A 23,574-nucleotide genomic window follows, 5' to 3' on the forward strand; every position below is an offset into this window, starting at 1 on the left:
ATTATTATTGTTATTATTATTATTATTATTATTATTATTATTTTACTTATTACTTATTAACAATTTTATTGGATTAATGTTTTGTTGGGTTTCAGTTTGGAAGTTTGGAAATTGGTGGCAAGAGTTACCCAATATACAAAGGAGAGAATCGTATTGGCAGAGATTCTGAAGCATGTTCAGTTGTTATTGACAGCAAGGTAACACTGCTGAAACACAATTCACAATAAAATATTGATTAGCCCAAAAATAATTTTAATTATTGTAGCAATTCGACAACTTTGATTTTCAGGCATTATCAAAGGAACATGCAGTGATTGATGTTGCTGATGTCGACAATCATCATCTGTATGATCTGAGCAGTACAAATAAAACACGTATGGGGAAGGTGAGTTTCCAGCAGAGAAATTTTTTGATTGACATTTACATCCAACTGAAGAATGATGGGCTGTGTTTTATAACTGCCTCAAGTGACTGGTGAAAATACCTGTAATATAAACAGATCCCATGGTGCTAAGATTATTAAAAATAATAATTATGGAATACTTGCTTTGAAGTAGTATAATGAACACAGGCTACAGCCTGCAAAGTATGAGACTGTCCTCAGAAGTAGTTAGTATTGAACCTTTCAGACCATTCTGAATGTATCTTGCATAGTACACACATTAGGATGACACTTCCATCACAACAATGGCTTGTTTCCTTAATCTCTTTCATCAGAAAAGTGTGATAGTTCTCGCTTGTTTTGTTACGGTCTGCTGACAGTATATTCAAATCTAATAAGATGTTCCAGACTTCTTAAAACACCACTGGAATACTGAATTTTACCTAGAGCACATACATCTAATTTGTCCTAAGATTATATGTTCACTGACAGTACAGTACTGCAAAAGTAGGTGTTCCAGTACAACAATTGAATTATTAATGGTAACCACTTACAATACAGAGGAGGTTGGTGTTGAGCATTAGATGGGCACATAAACAAGAATGAAATAATCGAAGCTGTGCATACAAATTACATTCTTCTCTTCAGTCAGACATAACAGATTTTCTTCCACAGTCTGAGCTTGTGCTTGGCCTTTAATGACTTCACCGTGACAGGGTGTCAAGCCTTTATCTTCCTATTTTTCTACTCTGAGTGATATCTTGAATATTGTCTACATACCATCTGCCTGCATATCATGTTGTTGTGGTATCTTTTCATTTTTGACCTGTTTGTGTGTTGTATTTTTGAGGTGGACTTGGGAAAGCGGTACAGTATATGCCCAGACTGATTTGAGAAACTGCCTGTAACCACACTTATTATACTAGACGTAGAGGTATGTCTGACTCTTCGATTCAGTCCAGGTTTGGCCCACCTCCCGCTCACAGATAAATACTCTATTTGTTACACTACACAACCAGCTTGTCTGAGACAATTATTATTCGCTTAAAAATTGTCACTAAAGTTACTAGCAAATATTATAGTTGTCTGACAGGAGGTCCTTCTGTAATGAAATTTAAAGAACACTTTTCAAAATTATTTCTGTCAATGTACCTCAATCATTGCAATTTTCAGACATTTGATGTTTCCTTAGAGAATGCACTGAGTAGAGGTGTCTGTAGCTCTTACTTCTTTTCTCTTTATAGTGAAAGTTTTGTTGTCAGAGTGGGGAAAATCAGTACTTTATCCAACCTGTGTTTTTTTTAAACTGTGGACAGTATCTCAAATTGCAACATATTTATGATGCATGCCAGTTTGCTTTCAATCATTTCAAGCTTTATTCAGTTTCCATCGAAATATTTATGTGCTTGTGTGATAAATAATTTCGAGTAGAATAGACATGAGTAGTTCACAAATTTTCTTTCAGTTTGTCACAGTATTAGGTATTGTACATCTGGTTTATTATCTGGTGTATCACATGAATATAGATACTTTTCCAAAGCATGAAGCTCTTTATACCTCTTGAGGTCTCATTTGGCTGCCAGATAAAAATGAATTATAAGGACACTCATGCTTTAAATGATAAAAATGTTCTTTTGAGATTTCCCCCTACTTCATTTTTCATTGTTTGATAGCAGTGTCGGGGAGGGGGGGATTCATCTACACCTGTACTTCTCAAGCCTCCGAACAGTGTATCATGTCTGTTGTTATTGGCTGTACTAGATACTGACACACACACACACACACACACACACACACACACACACACACAGAGAGAGAGAGAGAGAGAGAGAGAGAGAGAGAGGGGAGGGGGCAGGGGGGGCGTGTCTCATAGCTACTGTATTAATTCAGCCTGTGACAGTATCACATTGTTTCATATTTCGTATCTCTAACGTGATTATACAGAATGTACAAATCAAGTTCCCTTTCTTGGTATGGAAGTACCACCTCCAGAATAACATTCTGGCCTTATTCTGGTGTAGGATAGATAACTAAATGAGGATAATGAGGTATATCACATGGGAATTCTGAGGAATGAAAGGGCTGATTGAGCAGCCAAGGAGGTGTGTCGTGACTGTCAGGTCTTTCAGTGTGCTATCCCCCTGCATGCCCTCACCTCACTATTGTGGTATAAAGTACTGTGTCTCTGGGAACATGACTGGCCGGAAGTGACAGACAACAAGCTCCGTGTCGTGAAGCCCACAACTCGGCCGTGGCGTACTTCCATCCAGCCGCGTCGACGGGCCGAGGTCATCCTTACTCGTCTTCACATTGGCCACAGGCCAATGACGCATGGATTTTTACTCCGGCGAGAGGACCCTCTGAGGTGTGATGCTTGTGGCGTGCAGATCACGGTGCACCACATTTTATTGGACTGCATTTTATTTGCTGACCAGTGGACTGCAGTGGATTTGCCGGCAGATCTATTTTATGCAATGATCAAATGAATGTGATTCGCATTTTAAAGTTTTGTGAATTGTCCCATGTTTTTAACAATATTTTGGGGAGATGTTTTTAATGTGTCAACAGGGTGGCTGGCTCACTCAAGTTTTTTGTAAGTGGTCAGCCAGTCACATTTCCCTGTGCTGTTCTTTTAGCTCTTCTGTGTTTTTTCCCTCTGTTTTAATTTCTTGATTAGCTATCTTGCCTCCTCATTGGTTTTAGTGCATGTGTAAGTGCCTGTGCGATAGAGTAATTAGAGTAATTATGTGGTCATTCGTTCTTATCCACATTTGTTTATTTTAATCATCGTTAGGGTGCTGATAACCTCACCGTTGGGTGCCCATAAGATCCCCAAACCACACACACACACACACACACACACACACACACACACACACGAAATATATCAAACATAATGACCTCAGCATGTGAAATTGAACTTAAGCTTTTCTCACAGGACGTCCCGAAAGCTATGCATCAAAAACATCAAGTAAGTGCAATGTTTCTTGGCTTCCAAAACGCATTTGACATGTAAGGAGCCCACACAGCACTCAGATTTTTGTAATTATTTATATTTATGGTACATTATGTTCAGAAATGGAAATGAGCGTATGGCATTGTGGGTCGGGAGTCCCCCATTCGGTGAAGTTCGGCCGTGGAGGGCAAGTACTTATTACAGTCGATGCCACATTGAGTGACTTGCGCGTCGGAGAACTCAAATATTACTGCCCAAAGCAGATCAATGCAACTCTCAAAAATTCTTGAGAAAATAAGATCTGAAGTTTTCCTATATTTTTAATACTCTAAAGTAAAGTTGATTTTCTCAAGGCAGTGTGGCTCTCTGGTAGAATGTACACCTGCAGTGTAGGGGTCTTATGTTTGATTCCCTTGCCACTGCAGATTTCTAGACAGAGGTGCATGTTCTACTAGCATTTCCGTGAAATGTAAAATACATAAAGACAGAAAAAAATGAGCAGCATTCAAGACTGGTAATCACTTGTTCAAGTCTCATATCAGTCTATTTTTCTGTTTTCTCTCTATTCAGTTCGAATAACGATGCCATTTAAATATATAAGTAACAGATATCTGATTGGCATTTTTATGAGAAATGCATATTTTCTTATTTCTACTTAGATGCTCAGCATAAAATCCATTTTTCATTGCAAATATAAATTCTAAACTACTGAATAATGGCAAATCCAGGATGGAATGTATCAATATTAGGAAAAGGATAGTATAGTTGCTATTCACCATATAGCAGAGATGCTGAGTTGCAGGTAGGCACAACAAAAAGACCGTCAGAAAGTGAGCTTTCAGCCAACAAGACCTTTGTCAAAGATAGACAACATACACATACTCATTCATGCAAACGCAACTCACACACACATGACCACAGTCTCTGTCAGCTGAAGCCAGACTTGTGCTGGTTTTAGCTGCTGCAGCCTGTGGTCATGTGTGTGTGTGAGTTGCGTTTGCAGGAGTGTATGTTTGCATGTTGACAAAGGCCATTTCAGAGTGACACAGATGCAAAACACTCTTTGTCAGCATAGTTAGCAAGTCTCTGTAAACAACAGTCCGAATGTTTTACCAATTGTGATATTCCTCGGCGATAGAAATCTGCTCATTGGTCACGGAGCCTTTCGGGAACCACAGTGTGAATGTCTTCATCGTTGGAAAATATCTTTCTGCCTAGATGTTCTTCCATCTCGCCAGAAAGATGGAAGTCACACGGTGCAGTATCTGATCTTCCCAATCAGCATCACCTACATCAGCATGGCCTCACTGGATGCGACATTGCATTTGTCCAGATACTGCAAGAATTTTACTGTGAATCTGTGTGCAGATTAGACATTTTGCCACCTAGAATTGTACTGTCCTGCACACTTCAAATTTGGAATATCTTTCAATTGCCATGGCATTTCAGTCACGTACTGTAATGCATATCTGGTACCTGTACCACAGAAGATCTGTGTCTGCAGGAGATCAGGAATATGTACTCTCTTCTGACAGTGTGCCACTATTGTGCAATGGTCGTAGTGTGGGATGACATGTCTAATGTAATTTTTGAAGTCTCTATGTTTGTAGTCTTTTTTGAGATAGTTGACTTTTTTCTTTAAGCATCAACCAGTTCCGGTTTTTCAGCATTTCTGCTGCACTCTCCCTTGAGATAAATGCTGCATCTTGTGTACAGTCAATATTCCCTGTCAGTTCAATTTCTTATTGATCCCACACATTTGGGGCAATTTTCTAGGACGGATTGAAAAGTTTTGTGTAAGCAGTCTCCTTTGTAGACTGACTGAACTTCCTTATATCGTACCAGTAAATTGGCATCTGCCACCTGCTTTCCCTATGACTGTGCATATGAGATCATTACAATCATATCTCCAAAATTTATTACACCCAAGAGTTTATATGAGTTTATTGATTCCAATTGTCACTCATTGGTGTAGTAGAGAAAGGCTGTTTAACTCAAACTCTCAGTTGGCAGGGATGTACAGTGAACAAGAATAATGTGGAATTGTATGGAATATAATGGTGGACAAATTATGTTCACGTGGTTGACTTTCGCTCCTTTCCTCTACCTTATTTCATGACTCAGATGCCAGAATCAGGTAACATCCAGTTTCCTATCTCTTCATTTTCCTTATCATTTTAGGAATTGGTCTCAGTCCCACTTGTCAGACTACTTTTTCAACAAATTGTGTTATTGGTGGAACAACTCCAATTTATGCTGCTTTTCTTCTTCTTTAATCGATGACACATGTTGAAGTGGTATTCCCTCAAATTTCTAGATTCAGGTCCGCAAACTTTGTAAGTTACAGACATCGCCCCACTCTTTATGCTGCTTTTCTTCTTCTTCTTCTTTAATCGATGACACATGTTGAAGTGGTATTCCCTCAAATTTCTAGATTCAGGTCCGCAAACTTTGTAAGATACAGACATCGCCCCACTCTTGCTAATTTAGCCAGAAGCTTGGGCTCAATTCAGCTGAGTATTTACAGATTTGAATGTTTTCTCACTGCAATGAACTAATGATCTGACAATTAACAGCATGTCATTTATTTTCTCGGGGGGGGGGGGGCGGAGGGGAAGTGGGGGGGGGGGGGGGGGGGAAAGGTACATGCATTCAAGGCTGTGGACATTTACAGTGTTGTTCACTAATGTTCTGGATTAGAGTATTTAATAATAGTTGATGCTACATCAAATGGTGCATTGTTGAACAGAATTCAGTCATCAACAACTTCATTTACATGCAAGAAATTTTCTTTTAAGCTATCCAAAAAAGGTGTGATGGTAAATCTAATACAGCTGATTCTTAGGAAGAATAATAAAATAACAGGCAAGTGAATGGGAACTGCTTAGTTTACTTGTTTGCTTGGCTGCACTCATAAGACCACTGTATCACATTCCTACCTTGCAGGCTGGCCTGAGCAGCTATAGATGTCTTCCTTTAATCTGACCCAGCACAGATACCAAACACTGGAGCAGCACTCCAGAATAGGTTGCCCTAGCTTCCTATATGTGATCTTCTTTACAGATGAATCATACTTCCCCAAAATTCGCTCAATAAATTGAAGTCGACAATCACCTTCTCCATCACAGTCCTCACATGCATGTTCCATTTCATACGTCCAGTTATTTAAACAGCATGACTGTGTCAAGCAGGACACTATTAATGCTGTATCCGAACATTGCGGTTTTCTTTTTTTCTACTCATCTGCATTAACTTACATTTTTCTACATTTAGAGCAAGCTGCGATTCATCACACCAACTACAAATTTTGTCTAAGTCATTTTATTATATCCTCCTGTTGTCACTCAACTTCGACATCTTCCCATACACCACAGCATCATCAGCAAACAGGAGCAGATTGCTGCCCGTCCTGCCCATCACATCATTTATGTGTACAGAAAATAATAGTGGCCCTATCACACTTCCCTGGGGCACTCTTGATGAAACCCTTGTCTCTGATGTACACTAGGCTTCCAGGGCAGCATACTGGGTTCTATTTCATAAGAAGTCTTTGAGTCACTCACTCATCTGGGAACCTATTCCATATGCTCGTACCTTCTTTAAGAGTCTGCAGTGGGGCACTATGTCAAATGCTTTTCGGAAACCTAGGAATATGGAATTTGCCTGTTTCCCTTTATCCATAGTTTGCAGTATATTACATGAGAAAAGGGCAAGCTAGTTTTGCAAGAGCTATTCTCAGGGTGTATACGACCCGGGACAACCGGGAGATCCAGGAAAAACCCGGGAATTTTTTCATCCGAGAGAAAACTGGGAAAAACCCGTGAATTGTTTAGAATTCTGGGAATTTTTCATTGTTTTAGTTTTCAGTTAAATTTTTGTGATTTTGAGAGGTAAGAACCAATATTCCAACAAAGGATATTACTGTATCCCGCATCTGCAGAATAATACTGCAGCAACAAAACATGAACAAGAGAGAAAAATATAAATAAATGAATAAAACTTAAGTCGCAAAGGAAATGCTCCATATACTAAAAAAAACACAGTGCTCATACAACCGTCTGCCAACAGCAAAGTGTGTCAAACGCTTCAGGAAGACTATGCAATGCTTCCTAACAACAAATTGCCTCTGATGAGCGTGACGTGACAGCTCTTTACATTAGATTCTTTTGAGCAGTTGCGGGCGGGCTCTTGTGCATGTGCAGTTGAGTCGCGCATGAGTAGTACCTTCTCCCGCTTCTGGCTACAGATGTGTGGCTGGGCGCCTCTATCTAGTATTGCCGCAGTTCGGAAATATTGTAGATCCGGGGCTGATGCACAGAGCAGTCTGAGTTGTAGTGGGGAGGTGGGTAGTCTCCATGTGACCTGTGTTTATGTCTAGTGATTTTGCTGTTTCCTCTTCATTTATTGCTCTCACATTAAATGAAAAGAAAACGGATTTCTGTGGCCCGGAGCTATCAAATGAATTAAAATACGTTTGCATAATTACGCCCTAAATCACTTCAGGCAAATGCCAGCATGGTTCTTTTAAAAGGGCACGGCTGACTTCCTTCCCTGTCCTTCCCTAACCGACGGCCTCGCTGTTTGGTCTCTTCCCTCCAACACTCCAACTCCGCATAATTACAGAAGGCTAAAATATGTTATTAGTTTCAGGTTTTATTTTAACCTTTCTGACAGTCAAGTGTTAATCGCCTTGCAAAACAATGAAGTTGTTTTTGTCAGTTTGCTAAAGAGATTTGGCTTTTATTAATCTCTTCCGCTGAGCAGTCAACTTATTTGAAACAAAGTGCTGAATTTCACACTGTTGGCTAGTTTCAAATGTTTGCTGCATTTCAAGTGCACATTTTCCATCTTCTACCTCGTATGGCATTATGCCATAATAAAGAACCAAACATGAGATAATTCAAGAAAATTTACATCCGAATCTGGACATATGAATTTGCACTTAAGCCGAATCATACATTTCAGAATGGTTCACGAAATTCAGATGCTCTTGAAGTATCCTCTGATGTCTTTTTTCTTTTATGACATAATGCAAGATCTTTTAATTTTTTGCACGTACGAATATACGGGCTTCCTGTGTCATCGTAGCCGCGCATGCATAGTGACACCTGTTATCTGGGCACTCTCTGGCAATTCTGAAACGAACCAATTTCTAACAGGTCACGGGAAAATATTGTGAATGGTAGTTTGAAAAGCGTTACTTTCAAAGTAAATTTCCTTTTACGCAAGATGAACTATGTGCAAAAATGTAAGATAAATTTCTTAAACCACAGAGCGTTTGACTCTCATTTAAAAATCAACTCTAAAAGGATGACCATCTAGAAGAATTTCGCGCCCAGAAGATCAGATATTTACATCGTTATTAAAAATTTTACTGGCACACTTGTGTGATGAATCCTAAAGTGTAACATGCGCAAGAAAGATTGATATTATATGTGGAAGCTTAGCTTCTCTTGCAGCTTATTAATCTTAGAGACCAATTTTATATGTGAAATTACTATGAAATGAACACCCTTAGCTGCTTACAGGCATTGACGTACGTCAACGGGGACAGATGAGAATGTGTGCCCCGACTGGGACTTGAACCCGGGATCTTCTGCTTACATGGCAGATGCTGTATCCATCTGAGCCACCAAGGACACAGAGGATAGCGCGACTGCAGGGATTGATCTCTGGCACGCCTCCTGCGAAACCCACATTCTCAACGTATTGTCCTGCACTACATTTGTAGTGCCCACGCCCGTTATACTCATTACTCGCGGCGCATTGCCGATTCCCGTAAGAGTTCGGGCACTGTTTGTGCATTCGCACAGAAGAAGAAGATGGTCAAGTGGCCGGTGAGCCTTAACTATATATATACTAAGATGGTATCTGTTCTTTTGGACATGTCGGTCGGGGCACACATTTTCATCTGTCCCTGTTGACGTATGTCAACGCCTGTAAGCAGCTAAGGGTGTTCATTTCATTGTAATTTCATTCTAATGAGCTGCATGGTCACCAATGGTATCTGTTCTTTCGGACATGTCCGAAAGAACAGATACCATCTTAGTATATTATATGTGAAAGCTTTTCATTTCTTGTAGCAACACTATGTATATTAATTCAAACCATTAACTTTTCTTATTTGTGTGTTTCTGGTACTTAAGAGTGATCTTGCTATTGGCTGACTACATCACGTCTCCTATGCTGTCATCAGCTGGCGAGATCACGTTATATGAGCTATGACTTGCTTACAAAAGCGCGTCGCAATCTCGATTCCAATGCTTCAGAAAGTAACATGCGGTGTTTGCTGGTATTCAAATTTATACATTTCCAGCTCGAAAATATGCGGTGGACCTGTTGCTGCATATCAAAGATCTTTCCAAAATGTGTTTTTTTTCCCTAAGTTTTGTTTTCTGAAGTGTCGGGAAATTCTATGTCGATGTATAAAACCAAAAGCATTCCAAGGATTGATAAATTTTACACTGCCGACGAAAATTATACTGTTATTTAACACGGAAAAACTGTGTTTTCACCCGTGAGAAAGTGTATTTTCAACTGATAAATCCGGGTTATTTTTTTCCTTGTCCGTGTAGACACCCTGTATTCTTTTCAAAAGCAGGTTAATTCGTGGACATAAGCTTCTTGGCATCAAGGAAATTTATTGTATTTGGACCTAGAATATGTTCAAGAATTCTGCAGCAAACTGATATTAAGGATATTGGTCTGTAATTTTGTGGGTCTGTTATTTTACCCTTATTATATACAGGAGTCATCTATGTTCTTCTCCAGTCACTTGGAACTTTGCACTGGGTGAGAGAATTGTGACAAATGCAAGCTAAGTAAGGGGCCAGTGCCATAGAGTACTCTTTGTAAAACCGAATTGGGTTTCCCTGACGACTTATTTGTTTTTAACTCTTCAGCTTTTTCACAGTGCCAGGATGATTATTATTATGTTGTCCGTATGGGACTGTGTGTGATTGTCAAACAACGGTATGGTGGTATGAATGTCCCGTGTGAATGATTTCTTAAACATAAAATTTAAACATCTTTCTTTTTGCTATTTTCAACTGTCACTCCAGACTGTTCAACAAGTAACTGGATAGAAGCCTTAGATATGCTCAGCGGTTTTATATAGGAATAGAGTTTTCTCATGTTCCTGGCCATATCTTTTGTTAAGATGTGATAGTGGTAGTTGTATGCTTAATGCACAGATATTTTCACAGATTCAGGAGTCTCTACTAACCTTTGTCTGTGAACGTTTGAGCATTCTCTTTTGAACTAAGAGTGCAACAGCCTTTGTTTCTTCAACATTTTCCGAATTTCGTTGTTAAACCATCGGGGGCTTTTTCCACCCTTAATCCACTTGATAAGCACATAGTTCTCCAGACCACGATTTATGATCTGTTTAAACTTTGCCCATAATTCCTCTACATCTGTCTTATTGTAACTAAGTGATGTCAGTTCATTGTCTAAATGAGATGTCAACAGCTGCTTACCTGCTCTTTCTAGCAGAAGCATTCTCCTAGGTTTATTGGCTTATTTATTAACTTTTGTAACCATAGTCTCTATGATATCACGATTCCTAATCCCTGTCTGTGTAGTGATGTCATTGATAAGGTCCGTCCTGTTTGTAGCTACAAGGTCTAAGGTATTTCTGTTGCTTTTAGGCTGCCAGACTAGCTGTTCAAGAAAGTTGATGAAAAATGTGTTCAAAACTCCTTTGCAAGCCTGCCTCTGAACGGCCCCCCCTCCTCCCCTCCCCCACACCTGCAGTAGGTTATAGTCACCTCGATGGGTTAAAGTCACCTACAACTGGTATTGCATTATCTGAGTTTTTAAATGCTGCAGACCATAGACATTCTTTGAATGACCCTAGACCTGTCACAGCAGAATTGAGTGGTTGGTAAAATACATCCAACAAATAACTCTGATTCACCTAGACCTGTCATATGTGACCAGATAACTTCACACTGTCACACTCAACTTTGACCTCAGTAGAGACAATATTTTTGTGAACTGCAATGAACACTTCCTCTGCTATGGTGTCTATTCTGTCTTTCTGACAGATAGTAGTCATATATATGTGAGGTGTCCTTGCTTGTGTGAATGCATGTTTTTGTTTCCTGATGAAAGCTTAATGTGCAACAGTGTTTTCACTGTGCCTGTTTGCAGTGCAACGTGTGAGTAGCAATCTATTTTTCCGTAATTGTTGAGTTTCCTACCCTGGATATTTCAGTTTAAGATTTATTGTTGTTGCCATTATATTTAAAAAGTTTTGCTACCTCTCTTTTTGAGCACTATGTTAACTGTGCTCCCCTGGAGTTATTAGGCATAGTAGTGGTGCTGAAAAGTTTAGTTGTTGTTGTTGTTGTTGTTGTTGTTGTTGTAGTCTTCAGTCCTGAGACTGGTTTGATGCAGCTCTCCATGCTACTCTATCCTGTGCAAGCTTCTTCATCTCCCAGTACCTACTGCAACCTACATCCTTCTGAATCTGCTTAGTGTATTCATCTCTTGGTCTCCCTCTATGATTTTTACCCTCCACGCTGCCCTCCAATATTAAATTGGTGATCCCTTGATGCCTCAGAACATGTCCTACCAGCCGATCCCTTCTTCTGGTCAAGTTGTGCCGCAAACTTCTCTTCTCCCCAATCCTATTCAATACTTCCTCATTAGTTATGTGATCTACCCATCTAATCTTCAGCATTCTTCTGTAGCACCACATTTCGAAAGCTTCTATTCTCTTCTTGTCCAAACTGTTTACCGTCCATGTTTCACTTCCATACATGGCTACACTCCATACAAATACTTTCAGAAATGACTTCCTGACACTTAAATCTATACTCGATGTTAACAAATTTCTCTTCTTCAGAAACGCTTTCCTTGCCATTGCCAGTCTACATTTTATATCTTCTCTACTTCGACCATCATCAGTTATTTTGCTCCCCAAATAGCAAAACTCCTTTACTACTTTAAGTGTCTCATTTCCTAATTTAACTCCCTCAGCATCACCCGACTTAATTCGACTACATTCCATTATCCTCATTTTGCTTTTGTTGATGTTCATCTTATATCCTCCTTTCAAGACACTATCCATTCCATTCAACTGCTCTTCCAAATCCTTTGCTGTCTCTGACAGAATTACAATGTCATCGGCGAATCTCAAAGTATTTATTTCTTCTCCATGGATTTTAATACCTACTCCGAATTTTTCTTTTGTTTCCTTTACTGCTTGCTCAATATAGAGATTGAATAACATCGGGGAGAGGCTACAACCCTGTCTTACTCCCTTCCCAACAACTGCTTCCCTTTCATGTCCCTCGACTCTTATAACTGCCATCTGGTTTCTGTACAAATTGTAAATAGCCTTTCGCTCCCTGTATTTTACCCCTGACACCTTTAGAATTTGAAAGAGAGTATTCCAGTCAACATTGTCAAAAGCTTTCTCTAAGTCTACAAATGCTAGAAACGTAGGTTTGCCTTTCCTTAATCTTTCTTCTAAGATAAGTCGTAAGGTCAGTATTGCCTCACGTGTTCCAGTATTTCTACGGAATCCAAACTGATCTTCCCCGAGGTCGGCTTCTACTAGTTTTTCCATTCGTCTGTAAAGAATACGCGTTAGTATTTTGCAGCTGTGGCTTATTAAACTGATTGTTCGGTAATTTTCACATCTGTCAACACCTGCTTTCTTTGGGATTGGAATTATTATATTCTTCTTGAAGTCTGAGGGTATTTCGTCTGTTTCATACATCTTGCTCACCAGATGGTAGAGTTTTGTCAGGACTGGCTCTCCCAAGGCCGTCAGTAGTTCCAATGGAATGTTGTCTACTCCGGGGGCCTTGTTTCGGCTCAGGTCTTTCAGTGCTCTGTCAAACTCTTCACGCAGTATTGTATCTCCCATTTCATCTTCATCTACATCCTCTTCCATTTCCATAATATTGTGCTCAAGTACATTGCCCTTGTATAGACCCTCTATATACTCCTTCCACCTTTCTACTTTCCCTTCTTTGCTTAGAACTGGGATTCCATCTGAGCTCTTGATATTCATACAAGTGGTTCTCTTATCTCCAAAGGTCTCTTTAATTTTCCTGTAGGCAGTATCTATCATACCCTAGTGAGATAAGCCTCTACATCCTTACATTTGTCCTCTAGCCATCCCTGCTTAGCCATTTTGCACTTCCTATCGATCTCATTTTTGAGACGTTTGTATTCCTTTTTGCCTGCTTCATTTACTGCATTTTTATATTTTCTCCTTTCATCAATTAAATTCAATATTTCTTCTGTTACCCAAGGATTTCTACTAGCCCTCGTCTTTTTACCTACTTGATCCTCTGCTGCCTTCACTATTTCATCCCTCAAAGCTACCCATTCTTCTTCTACTGTATTTCTTTCCCCCATTCCTGTCAATTGTTCCCTTATGCTCTCCCTGAAACTCTGTACAACCTCTGGTTCTTTCAGTTTATCCAGGTCCTATCTCCTTAAATTCCCACCTTTTTGCAGTTTCTTCAGTTTTAATCTACAGGTCATAACCAATAGATTGTGGTCAGAGTCCACATCTGCCCCTGGAAATGTCTTACAATTTAAAACCTGGTTCCTAAATCTCTGTCTTACCATTATATAATCTATCTGATACCTTCTAGTATCTCCAGGGTTCTTCCATGTATACAACCTTCTATCATGATTCTTAAACCAAGTGTTAGCTATGATTAAGTTGTGCTCTGTGCAAAATTCTACCTGGCGGCTTCCTCTTTCATTTCTTAGCCCCAATCCATATTCACCTACTACGTTTCCTTCTCTCCCCTTTCCTACACTCGAATTCCAGTCACCCAAAGTTTAGTAGAACACATTTATAGTTTTCAAAGTTGAGACTGAATTTAAGGCTGTGTCAAGGTCGCTGTACAGTAATCTAAGAAACTTCATTTTTCCCTGTGTTGCAACAACACACATTTAGGAACCAAATGCTGCAAAAGGCAATGACATACCAGTCAGAAATAATCTTGTTTATCCAGTCTGTGCCAATATGTCTCTACTACACTTGCCAAACAGTTGGTAGTGTTAATTCCTCTCCTTGAAAACCTTAAATCTATTCTCTAAAAGTACCTGCACTTTTGATTTGAGCTTTAGGTTACTACCTTTGCAGTGATACGTACATTGTCCGATTGTAATTTTCGGCTGTGGTAGTACTTGTTATGAATTCCAATGAATTTTGGTTTATTTTTTGGTTCATTGTGCTGTATTTACTATACTATATATTTCTTTAATTATTCTCTACTCTACCTCGTCTTGTATGGTTGTGTTGCTAAATATTCATTTTTAATAGCTGCTTTAGTGCACATGGCCAATTTCCTTCCCTGGTTCAAGTTTGCGCTCCATTTTTAATGACCGTGATTGCGATGGGACATTGAATGAAAATATTTTTGCTGTCATTTCACTTTTAATGACTTCATTGTCTACAGGACATTAAACTCTAACCTTCCATCCTCCTCATGGAGCCTTGAAGACCGATTTTTATCCCTAAAGTGTTAGGTTACCATAAACAAGTAGTCACAGATGCCCATGCAGATTACAGTGATCAGCCAGAATATTATAACCACCTACATAATAGCTGGTATGTCCCCCTTTGGCACAGGTAACAGCAGTGACAGGTCAGGGCATGGAAGCAATGAGGTCTTGGTAGTTTGCTGGAGGGAGTTGGCACCATACCTGCACACCGGTCACCTAATTCCTGTTAATTCCAGGAGGGGGTTTATGTGCTCTAGTGCCGTGTTCAGTGGCTGCCCTGATATATTTGATTGGGTTCAGATCTGGCAAGTTGGGGGGGCCAGCACGCCAGTTGGAACGCCTCAAACCACTACATTACATTTCTGGCCTTGTGACATGGCGCATTATCTTGTTGAAAAATGCCACTGCCATTGGGAAAGGGGTGTAGGTGGTCTGCAACTAGTATGCAATACCCCTTGGCCATCATGAAGCTTTGTGCAGGCTCCTCTGGACTCGTGGATAGCCACATGAATGTCTCCAAGACCATAATGGAGCCACCACCTGCTTGTCTCTGTCCCACAGTACTGGTGTCAGGTAGCTGTTCCCCTGGAAGACAATTGATTTGTGCCCTTCCATTGGCACGATGATGAAAGTATTAGGATTCATCAGACCATGCAACTCTCTGCCTCTGCGCCAACGTACGGTGCCGATGGTCACGTGCCCATTTTAGCCGTAAATGCTGATGTCATGGTGTTAACATTGGCACGTGTATTGGTCGTTGGCTGAAGAGGCCCATCGTTAGGAGTGTTCAGTGCATTGTTTGCTCGGACACACTTGTATTCTGTCCAGCATTAAAGTCTGATGTTAGTTCTGCCACAGTTTGCTGCCTGTCCTCTTTTACTGGTCTGCCCATTCTACAATGTCCAACATCAGTAATGAGGGGTGGCTGCTGAATCCCATGGTGTCTGGACATGGTTTCACCATGATTTCATCATGTGTTGAAGACACTTGCCCCAACACTTCTCAAACACCCAGCAGTTTCCGAAGTGCTCGTGCCGAGCCTCCAGGCTATCACAATCTGTCCTCAGTCAAACTCAGACTGGCGCCTTTCCCATTCTACACACAGACAGTGTGCTCACTGATACTACATGCACTGTGTGTGTGTGTGTGTGTGTGTGTGTGTGTGTGTGTGTGTGTGACCAACAGTCATTCTTTGCCAGGTGATGCTGATCAGTGTTTATCCACTGTCTCTATGCCAACAGGATTCATTTAAATTATCAGAATTTGGTTTTGCATTTGAGATTTCTGCAACATCTTTTTATAGTTTATATTAATTCTTAATCCTTGTCTCAGCCATTCTCTTGATATTCTTTGGTTTTAACAGATGTTGGATGGGTAATTTAAGAGGTGGCCGGATGCCCTTCCAGTTGCCACCCTTTGGGACAGAATGTGTGTACCCTAACTGTCTGCATGTAATATCACTCATGTGAAAGTGAGCAAAATTTTTTAAAAGTTTGTGAGTCAAATAACTGAGATGATACTTAGGCATCAGCCTGGCATTTCTGTAGTGGGTTGTAGGATACTGCCTAAAACACGTGTTCAGGCTGACTGCCCGGGCAGATTCAATTTTGGGCCAGTGCTCCTACCCATCCTGGAAGCAGCACTTTGACATGTATGCCAATCTGGGCTGAATTCTTTGCATTCTGGAACATTATTCATATTTTTGTCTCTCTGTTTATGGTGCACAGTTTTTGTTTACATGTGATTTTCCACCACTCTTTAGCAGGTGACATTACAATGATTTAAGTACTCTGCCACATCCAGCCATCTTTACACATCTTCACTTACTTACTAAGTAGGGTGAAGTGTTATAAATGAAATGAGTTCACTGTGACCTCTCGAGGCCAGTTCCAGAAGTAATTTAAAGGTTGTTGGAAATCAACTTGGGACTGAGTGTAGAGATTTTTTTTTTTGTACAGCCAATTTCAATATTATATTACATAAAATATGCATACCATTTTGCAAGCACAACTATGAAATCCATTATTTTGTCTCCTAAGTCCCATAAATTTTCTACAGCACAGAAAGCCATTATTATTTGTGGGTATTTCTTTTCCTTGTAACCATGTTTTTTAACCATTCTATCTTCAGCCAGTTTTCAGCTCTGTGCATGTGTCAACAGGTTATTTAATCATTTGGTAACACAGCAGGGACAATGTGTTTATGTTATTTTTGTATGTGAAGTAACTTGTGTACGCATATGGTGGTTTTTTTTATGTGAAGTAACTTGTCTACGCATTTTTGGTAATTTTATCTCTATTCATTTTTTACGTCATCGTTTAGCTGTGGGCAAGAAAAGTGTGTGTGTTAATGTTAAACCTGCAACAAAAATACAAATTTAAGAAATCGTTTAGTGACAGTAACAATGGACATGTTTATTGCACGCTTTTTACGGAATAATTGTATGTTGCACATGTAAAAAAGTGTGATATTAAAGACCATGTAGAACCAGCTAAACAGAGGAGTACTATTAATGCTACTGCTTTACTAAACATAAGAGATTTTTTAAAGCCAAAGATGGGAATAACAGTGCTCTGGAAGGTGCTGCTAAGGATGCTGTATTTTCACACCATACTGTTAGACACAAGAATAGAAGCTTTCGGAATGTGGTTGTACGGAAGAATGCTGAAGATTAGATGGGTAGATCACATAACTAATGAGGAGTTATTGAATAGAATTGGAGAGAAAGAAATTTGTGGCACAACTTGACTAGAAGAAGGGATCTGTTGGTAGGACATGTTCTGAGGCATCAAGGGATCACCAATTTAGTATTGGAGGGCAGCGTGGAGGGTAAAAATCGCAGAGGGAGACCAAGAGATGAATACACTAAACAGATTCAGAAGGATGTAGGTTGCAGTAGGTACTGGGAGATGAAGCAGCTTGTACAGGATAGATTAGCATGGAGAGCTGTATCAAACCAGTCTCTGGACTAAAGACCACAACAACAACAATAACAACTGTTAGACACGATCTCAGTTTCAAGACATGAGACTGCACATCTGAAATGGTTAGAAATAATGTGATCCAAAATCTCTCAGAACTAATACCAAGTCAGTTAATGTTAACATTATTTCGCCATGTATGTTTATTAATGTGTTGCGTTCTTTGGAAAACATTAATTACATTACAATAAAGATGGAGTGCTCAAACATAAGTAAGTATTACTTGTTCCAATTGTTGTAAGATATTTCAATCTGGGGCAGGGGAATTTCATTTAAACTTTTAAATTTTGATGATGTACCAGATAAAACTGCACAAATTTTGTCACAGTATCTTTTGCAGTGTGAAAAAATGCAAACATGAAGAAAAAGTTGGTTTGCTTTACTGCTAATAACAGTAACAAGTTTAGTAGTGTGAAGTCAGGACCAGTAAAAAATACAACTGAATAAATAAAGTTTAGTGTTTCAGTAAATTGTTAAGATTTCCAAGCAATTTAAAAATTATGTCCTGGGTTGGCCTAAGTAGGGTGTAGTGACTATTGCAATTGTTTGATGGCTGTGCTACAACTACATTTAAAAACTGATCTGAAAATTTTTGAACTATGTGGAAAATTCAATCGAAGAAAAACAGTAGTTGCATAAAAAAGGGTAATTAATAGAACTTTGACTCAGCTGATGTACACCAAATGCAGCCTAAATGGAACTGTGGCAAAGAGGGTGCGGCGGTGGGGGGGGGGGCTCACAGCTACCACACACCACATAAAGACAACTTGCTCAGGTGTCTGTAAATCAGGTATCACTTGTTACATCATCATCAGTGATTGTGTTACATACAAGCTGGCAACAATTGTTCCATTCACATATCTTCTGGATAGCTTGATTGTTGGTGACTTGGCATCCTTGGAACAGTTTTGACATCTAACTGATGATCAGTGTGTACTTTACTCATTTTAGCAATTGGAACAAGAAAGGCATGGTGCTGTCTGTTGTTAGATACCTGATGCAGCTATTTAATGTTGGTCAGCAATGTAAAGGCAATAAGTACCTGACTGCTTTAGATGTGATTTAAAAATTGTATCTTTATATTTCTTTAGACTTAGGCAAGCTTAGGAATTTCCACAAAAGAAGTTTATTTGAAAATTGTTGCTTACATTAATTTCTATTTCTTTATGAGGTACACAATAAGAATTGAGTAAATTGTACCTCATACTGTTCGAAATCTTTGTAGCTCGTGCTTCAGCCATTCATTCGCTACAACATCCAGGACCAAGCTACAATAATGTTTGCTGATATCAATGCCACATATCACAAATGCAGTGAAAGTGGTGATATTACTGGTAAGTACAATACACAAATTTTATACTGACCTGATAATTAGTTCTGTCTAAGTTTCTAAATCAGTGATTGAAGTTTGCTTCTCTACTGCAACAAGTACACAACCTCTGTTTGTACTTAATGATGTTTTTTATATTTAAAGTTCATTTAAATGAACCCAATGGTTTTGGTAGCTTTTATTGTGTGAGTTATGCTACTTTCCAGACAACTGGAAAATTTTGCCGACACTCGTGCCCTTTCTTTTATAAATCTATTGTTGTCTGGGATCGGGTTCACACAGTGCCACCTAGAAAAAAAGGCCTCAACACTCCGTATATCATGTCATCTAGAGTCGTTATACTACTGTGCGCGATGGTTTGAGCTGCTAGCCTATATTGAACTTAACGTTTATTAAATTCTTATCTAAAATAAAAAGGAAATTCTGTTACCTTAAATAATGAATATATGTTCTCTTATTTTTACGATACATTTCCTTTTTTTGTAATATCATATTGAAACTTAATTTGCAGGTAAGTGAAATTTTGTATTATCTGTACAAAAACTGGCTTCGGGGAATCAAGGAAAGGTTAGGAAATTCAGTAAGCAAGGAACTAATATTTTTATTTACATAATTATTTAATTATTTTTTGTGCTTAAAAATACAAAAACCTTCACAGAACCAAATTTTCAGTTAAGTTCTCTCTCTCCTGAGTGTTGCAATACTATTTGTATTTATAATCTCATTGACTCTTTTGGTATAATTATTCAAAAGAATATTGACCACAAGACCAGGTATACAGTCAATGATTTTATGTACAGTGTGATTTGCAGTACAATCAAACTCAACAAATAAATGATCAGGGAAGTTGCTACAACATACACAAAACAACACAGTTCTGTGGTATCTTTTCCAAACAAACAACTCTTCTTTGTCAGTAAGCAATTTCTTTGCAGTAGCATATGCATATGAAACAAAATATTACAACATCCTTACTAGGGCAACACAGTCCACCTCTATTGGGAAGGATTTTGGTCACCTTTTATGTACTCATCATCTGCTGTAAGATACATTTTACAATAATAACATTTATTTTTCTTAATGATTCAATATGAGCAGCAGCCACTTATGTAATGATGTACAGGACACCCATCCTCATCTAACTCCTGTATGTCAGCATCATCTGCAATTAAATCAAACTCTTCGTTAAATGTCATTTGTGAAAGATCGTTTATATCTGACTCATTGGACAAAATATTATTATTGGAAACTCCAACATTGCTTTTTTGTGATTTTTAATACTAATGAACATAATTTTGTACCTTCAAATAACTTTGCGTAATTCGTCTTATTTCCATTATCCTCATTTTGCTTTTGTTGATGTTCATCTTACTAGGTGTGATTGGAAAGTTTTAAGAATGGGCTTGTAATTGTACAGTGGTGGTACTTACAGGCTACTGTGAAGCCTCTCCTTCAAAACAGTCCTCTTCTGACTGAGCACATCGACTTCCTGGAAATTTTTTTCCTGAAGTGTGTTAAGGACACTCTCCGTATTTGCAAGGATGTCTTCAATCGAGTCAAATCGCTTTCCTTTTAGTGAAAATTTCAGTTTAGGAAACAGGTATAAATCCGCAGGGGCCAAATCAGGGGAATATGGGAGTTATGGAAGCACAGGAATTTTGAATTTGGTCAAAACTTCAACGATGGTGAAGGCACGATGAGCCGGAGCATTGTCATGGTGCAGCACCCAACTCCAGTCTCTCCACAATGCAGGCCTTTTCTTCCGCACCTTTTCACATAAATGCTCAAGGGCACATTTTTAGTATTCCTTGTTAATTGTCTGTCCTCCAGGGGTAAATTTGTGATGCACAATACCGGTAGAATCGGAAAAAATCACCAACATTGTCTTCACCTTCGACGACTTTTTCGTGCTTTTTTTGGTTGTTGTGAACTGGAGTCTTCCACTGTAAAGACTGCACTTTGGTTTCAGGATCGTATCCATATACCCATGATTCGTCACCTGTAATTACCCTATTTAACAAATCTGGGTCATTTTTAGTCTGACTAATCAGATCTTGGCACACTTCAAGTGGGTATTGTCTTTGGTCACTTGAGACAACATGTTTGGAATGAATTCTGCGGACACTTGACGCATGTTCAGATCTTCAGTTAAAATTGGCTGAACTGTATAGAAACTAAATTAAGTTCATCAGCCATCTTCCTAATTGTAAGTTTACGATCGGAGCACTCTAAGTCGCGAACTTTCACAACATTTTCATTTTTTTTTGAGGATCATCTTCAAATGATTCACAGCCATTTTTAACACTGTTGAATCAGACAAAAACATTTGACTGGCTAAGACAATTACTCCAAAAGCTGTTTTTAATAGTTCGTAAGTCTCAGAAGCTGATTTCCTGGTTTTAAAACAAAATTTCACACAAACTCATTGCTCTATTTTTACGTCCATTTTCGCGCAGACAGAATCTGGCAACAAGCCCTAATAGACCCGCACTCAACCAGCTGCCACAATGAATTGAATAAAGGAAACACAGTTTCCTGTCAGAGGGCGTTCAAGGACACGGCAATGATTCACTCCCCACCCTCCGTGTGCCTGCCCGCCAAACCAATAAGCAGTAGCGGATCCATTCTTAAAACTTTCCAGTCACACCTCATATATCCTCCTTTGAAGACATTGTCCATTCCGTTAAACAGCTCTTCCAAGTCCTTTGCTGTCTCTGATAGATTTACAATGTCTTTGGCAAATCTCAAAGTTTTTATTTCTTCTTCAGGGATTTTGATTCCTACTCCAATTTTTTCTTTTGTTTCCTTTACTGCTTGCTCATTATACAGATGAATAACATCTGGGATAGGATCAACTCTGTTTCACTCCCTTCTCAATCACTGCTTCTCTTTCATGCCCCTTGACTCTTATAACTGCCATCTAGTTTCTGTACAAATTGTAAATAGCCTTTCGCTCCCTGTATCTTACACCTGCCACTTTCAGAATTTGAAAGAGAGTATTCCAGTCAGCATTGTCAAAAGCTTTTTCTAAGTCTACAAATACTAGAAATGTAGGTTTGCCTTTCCTTACCCTATCTTCTAAGATAAGTTGTAGGGTCAGTGTTTCCTCACTCAACATTTCTAAGGAATCCAAACTGATCTTCCCCGATGTTGGCTTCTATCAGTTTTTCCATTCGTCTGTAAAGAATTCGCATTAGTATTTTGCAGCTGTGACTTATTAAACTGATAGTTTGGTAATTTTCACATCTGTCAACACCTGCTTTCTTTGGGATTGGAATAATTATATTCTTCTTGAAGTCTGAGGGTATTTTGCCTGTTTCATACATCTTGCTCACCAGATGGTAGAGTTTTGTCAGGACTGGCTCTCCCAAGGCCGTCAGTAGTTCCAATGGAATGTTGTCTACTCCCGGGATCTTGTTTCGACTTAGGTCTTTCAGTGCTCTGTCATATTCTTCACGTAGTGTCATATCCCCCATTTCATCTTCATCTAGGTCCTCTTCCATTTCCATAATATTGCCCTCAAGCACATCACCCTTGTATAGGCCCACTGTTTACTCCTTCCAACTTTCTGCTTTCCCTTCTTTGCTTAGGACTGGTTTTCCTTCTGTGCTCTCAATATTCATACAGGTGGTTCTCTTTTCTCCCAAGGTCTGTAGGCAGTATCTATCTTACCCATAATGCTTCTACATCCTTACGTTTGTCCTCTAGCCATCCCTGCATAGCCATTTTGCACTTCCTGTCGATCTCATTTTTGAGATGTTTATATTCCTTTTTGCCTGCTTCATTTACTGCATTTTTATATTTCTCATTTCATTAATTATATTCAATATCTCTTCTGTTACCCAAGGATTTCTACTAGGATTTCCATACTTGAGCCTCTGCTGCCTTCACTATATCATCTCTCAAAGTTACCCATTTTTCTTCTATTTTATTTCTTTCCTCTGTTCTTGTCAGCCATTCCCTAATGCTCTCTTTCAAACTCTCTACAACATCTGGTTCTTTCAGTTTATCCGGGTCTCATCTCGATAAATTCCTACCTTTTTGCATTTTTGTCAGTTTTAATCTACACTTCATAACCAATAAACTGTGGTCAGAGCCAACATCTGCCCCTGGAAATGTCTAACAATTTAAAACCTGGTTCCAAAATCTCTGTCTTACCACTATGTAATCTATCTGAAATCTTCCAATATCTCCAGGCCTCTTCCACATATGCAACCTTCTTTCATGATTCTTAAACTAAGTTCTACCTATGATAAAGTAGTTATGCTCTGTGCAAAATTCTACCAGGCGGCTTCCTCTTTCATTCCTTACCCTCGTCCATATTAACCAATACTTTTCCTTCTCTTCCTTTTCCTACTATCGGATTCTGGCCCTCATGATTATTAAATTTTCGTTTCCCTTAACTGTCTGAATAATTTCTTTTATCGAATCATACATTTCTTCA

General features: G+C 39.1%; 1 protein-coding gene across 3 annotated transcripts in view; it reads left to right on the forward strand.

Moving 5' to 3' along the window:
* Nucleotides 1-23,574, forward strand: part of LOC126176019 (uncharacterized) — an 88,457-nt gene that overhangs the window by 16,595 nt on the left and 48,288 nt on the right. For all 3 annotated transcript variants that reach the window (XM_049923145.1, XM_049923152.1, XM_049923160.1), the window contains 3 exons: nt 96-197; nt 290-385; nt 19,026-19,134. In XM_049923145.1, the coding sequence (XP_049779102.1) occupies nt 96-197; nt 290-385; nt 19,026-19,134 (307 nt within the window). The remainder of the gene's footprint in view (nt 1-95; nt 198-289; nt 386-19,025; nt 19,135-23,574) is intronic.

This window comes from Schistocerca cancellata, chromosome 1 (genome assembly GCF_023864275.1).
Source record: "Schistocerca cancellata isolate TAMUIC-IGC-003103 chromosome 1, iqSchCanc2.1, whole genome shotgun sequence".
Lineage (NCBI taxonomy): Eukaryota > Metazoa > Arthropoda > Insecta > Orthoptera > Acrididae > Schistocerca > Schistocerca cancellata.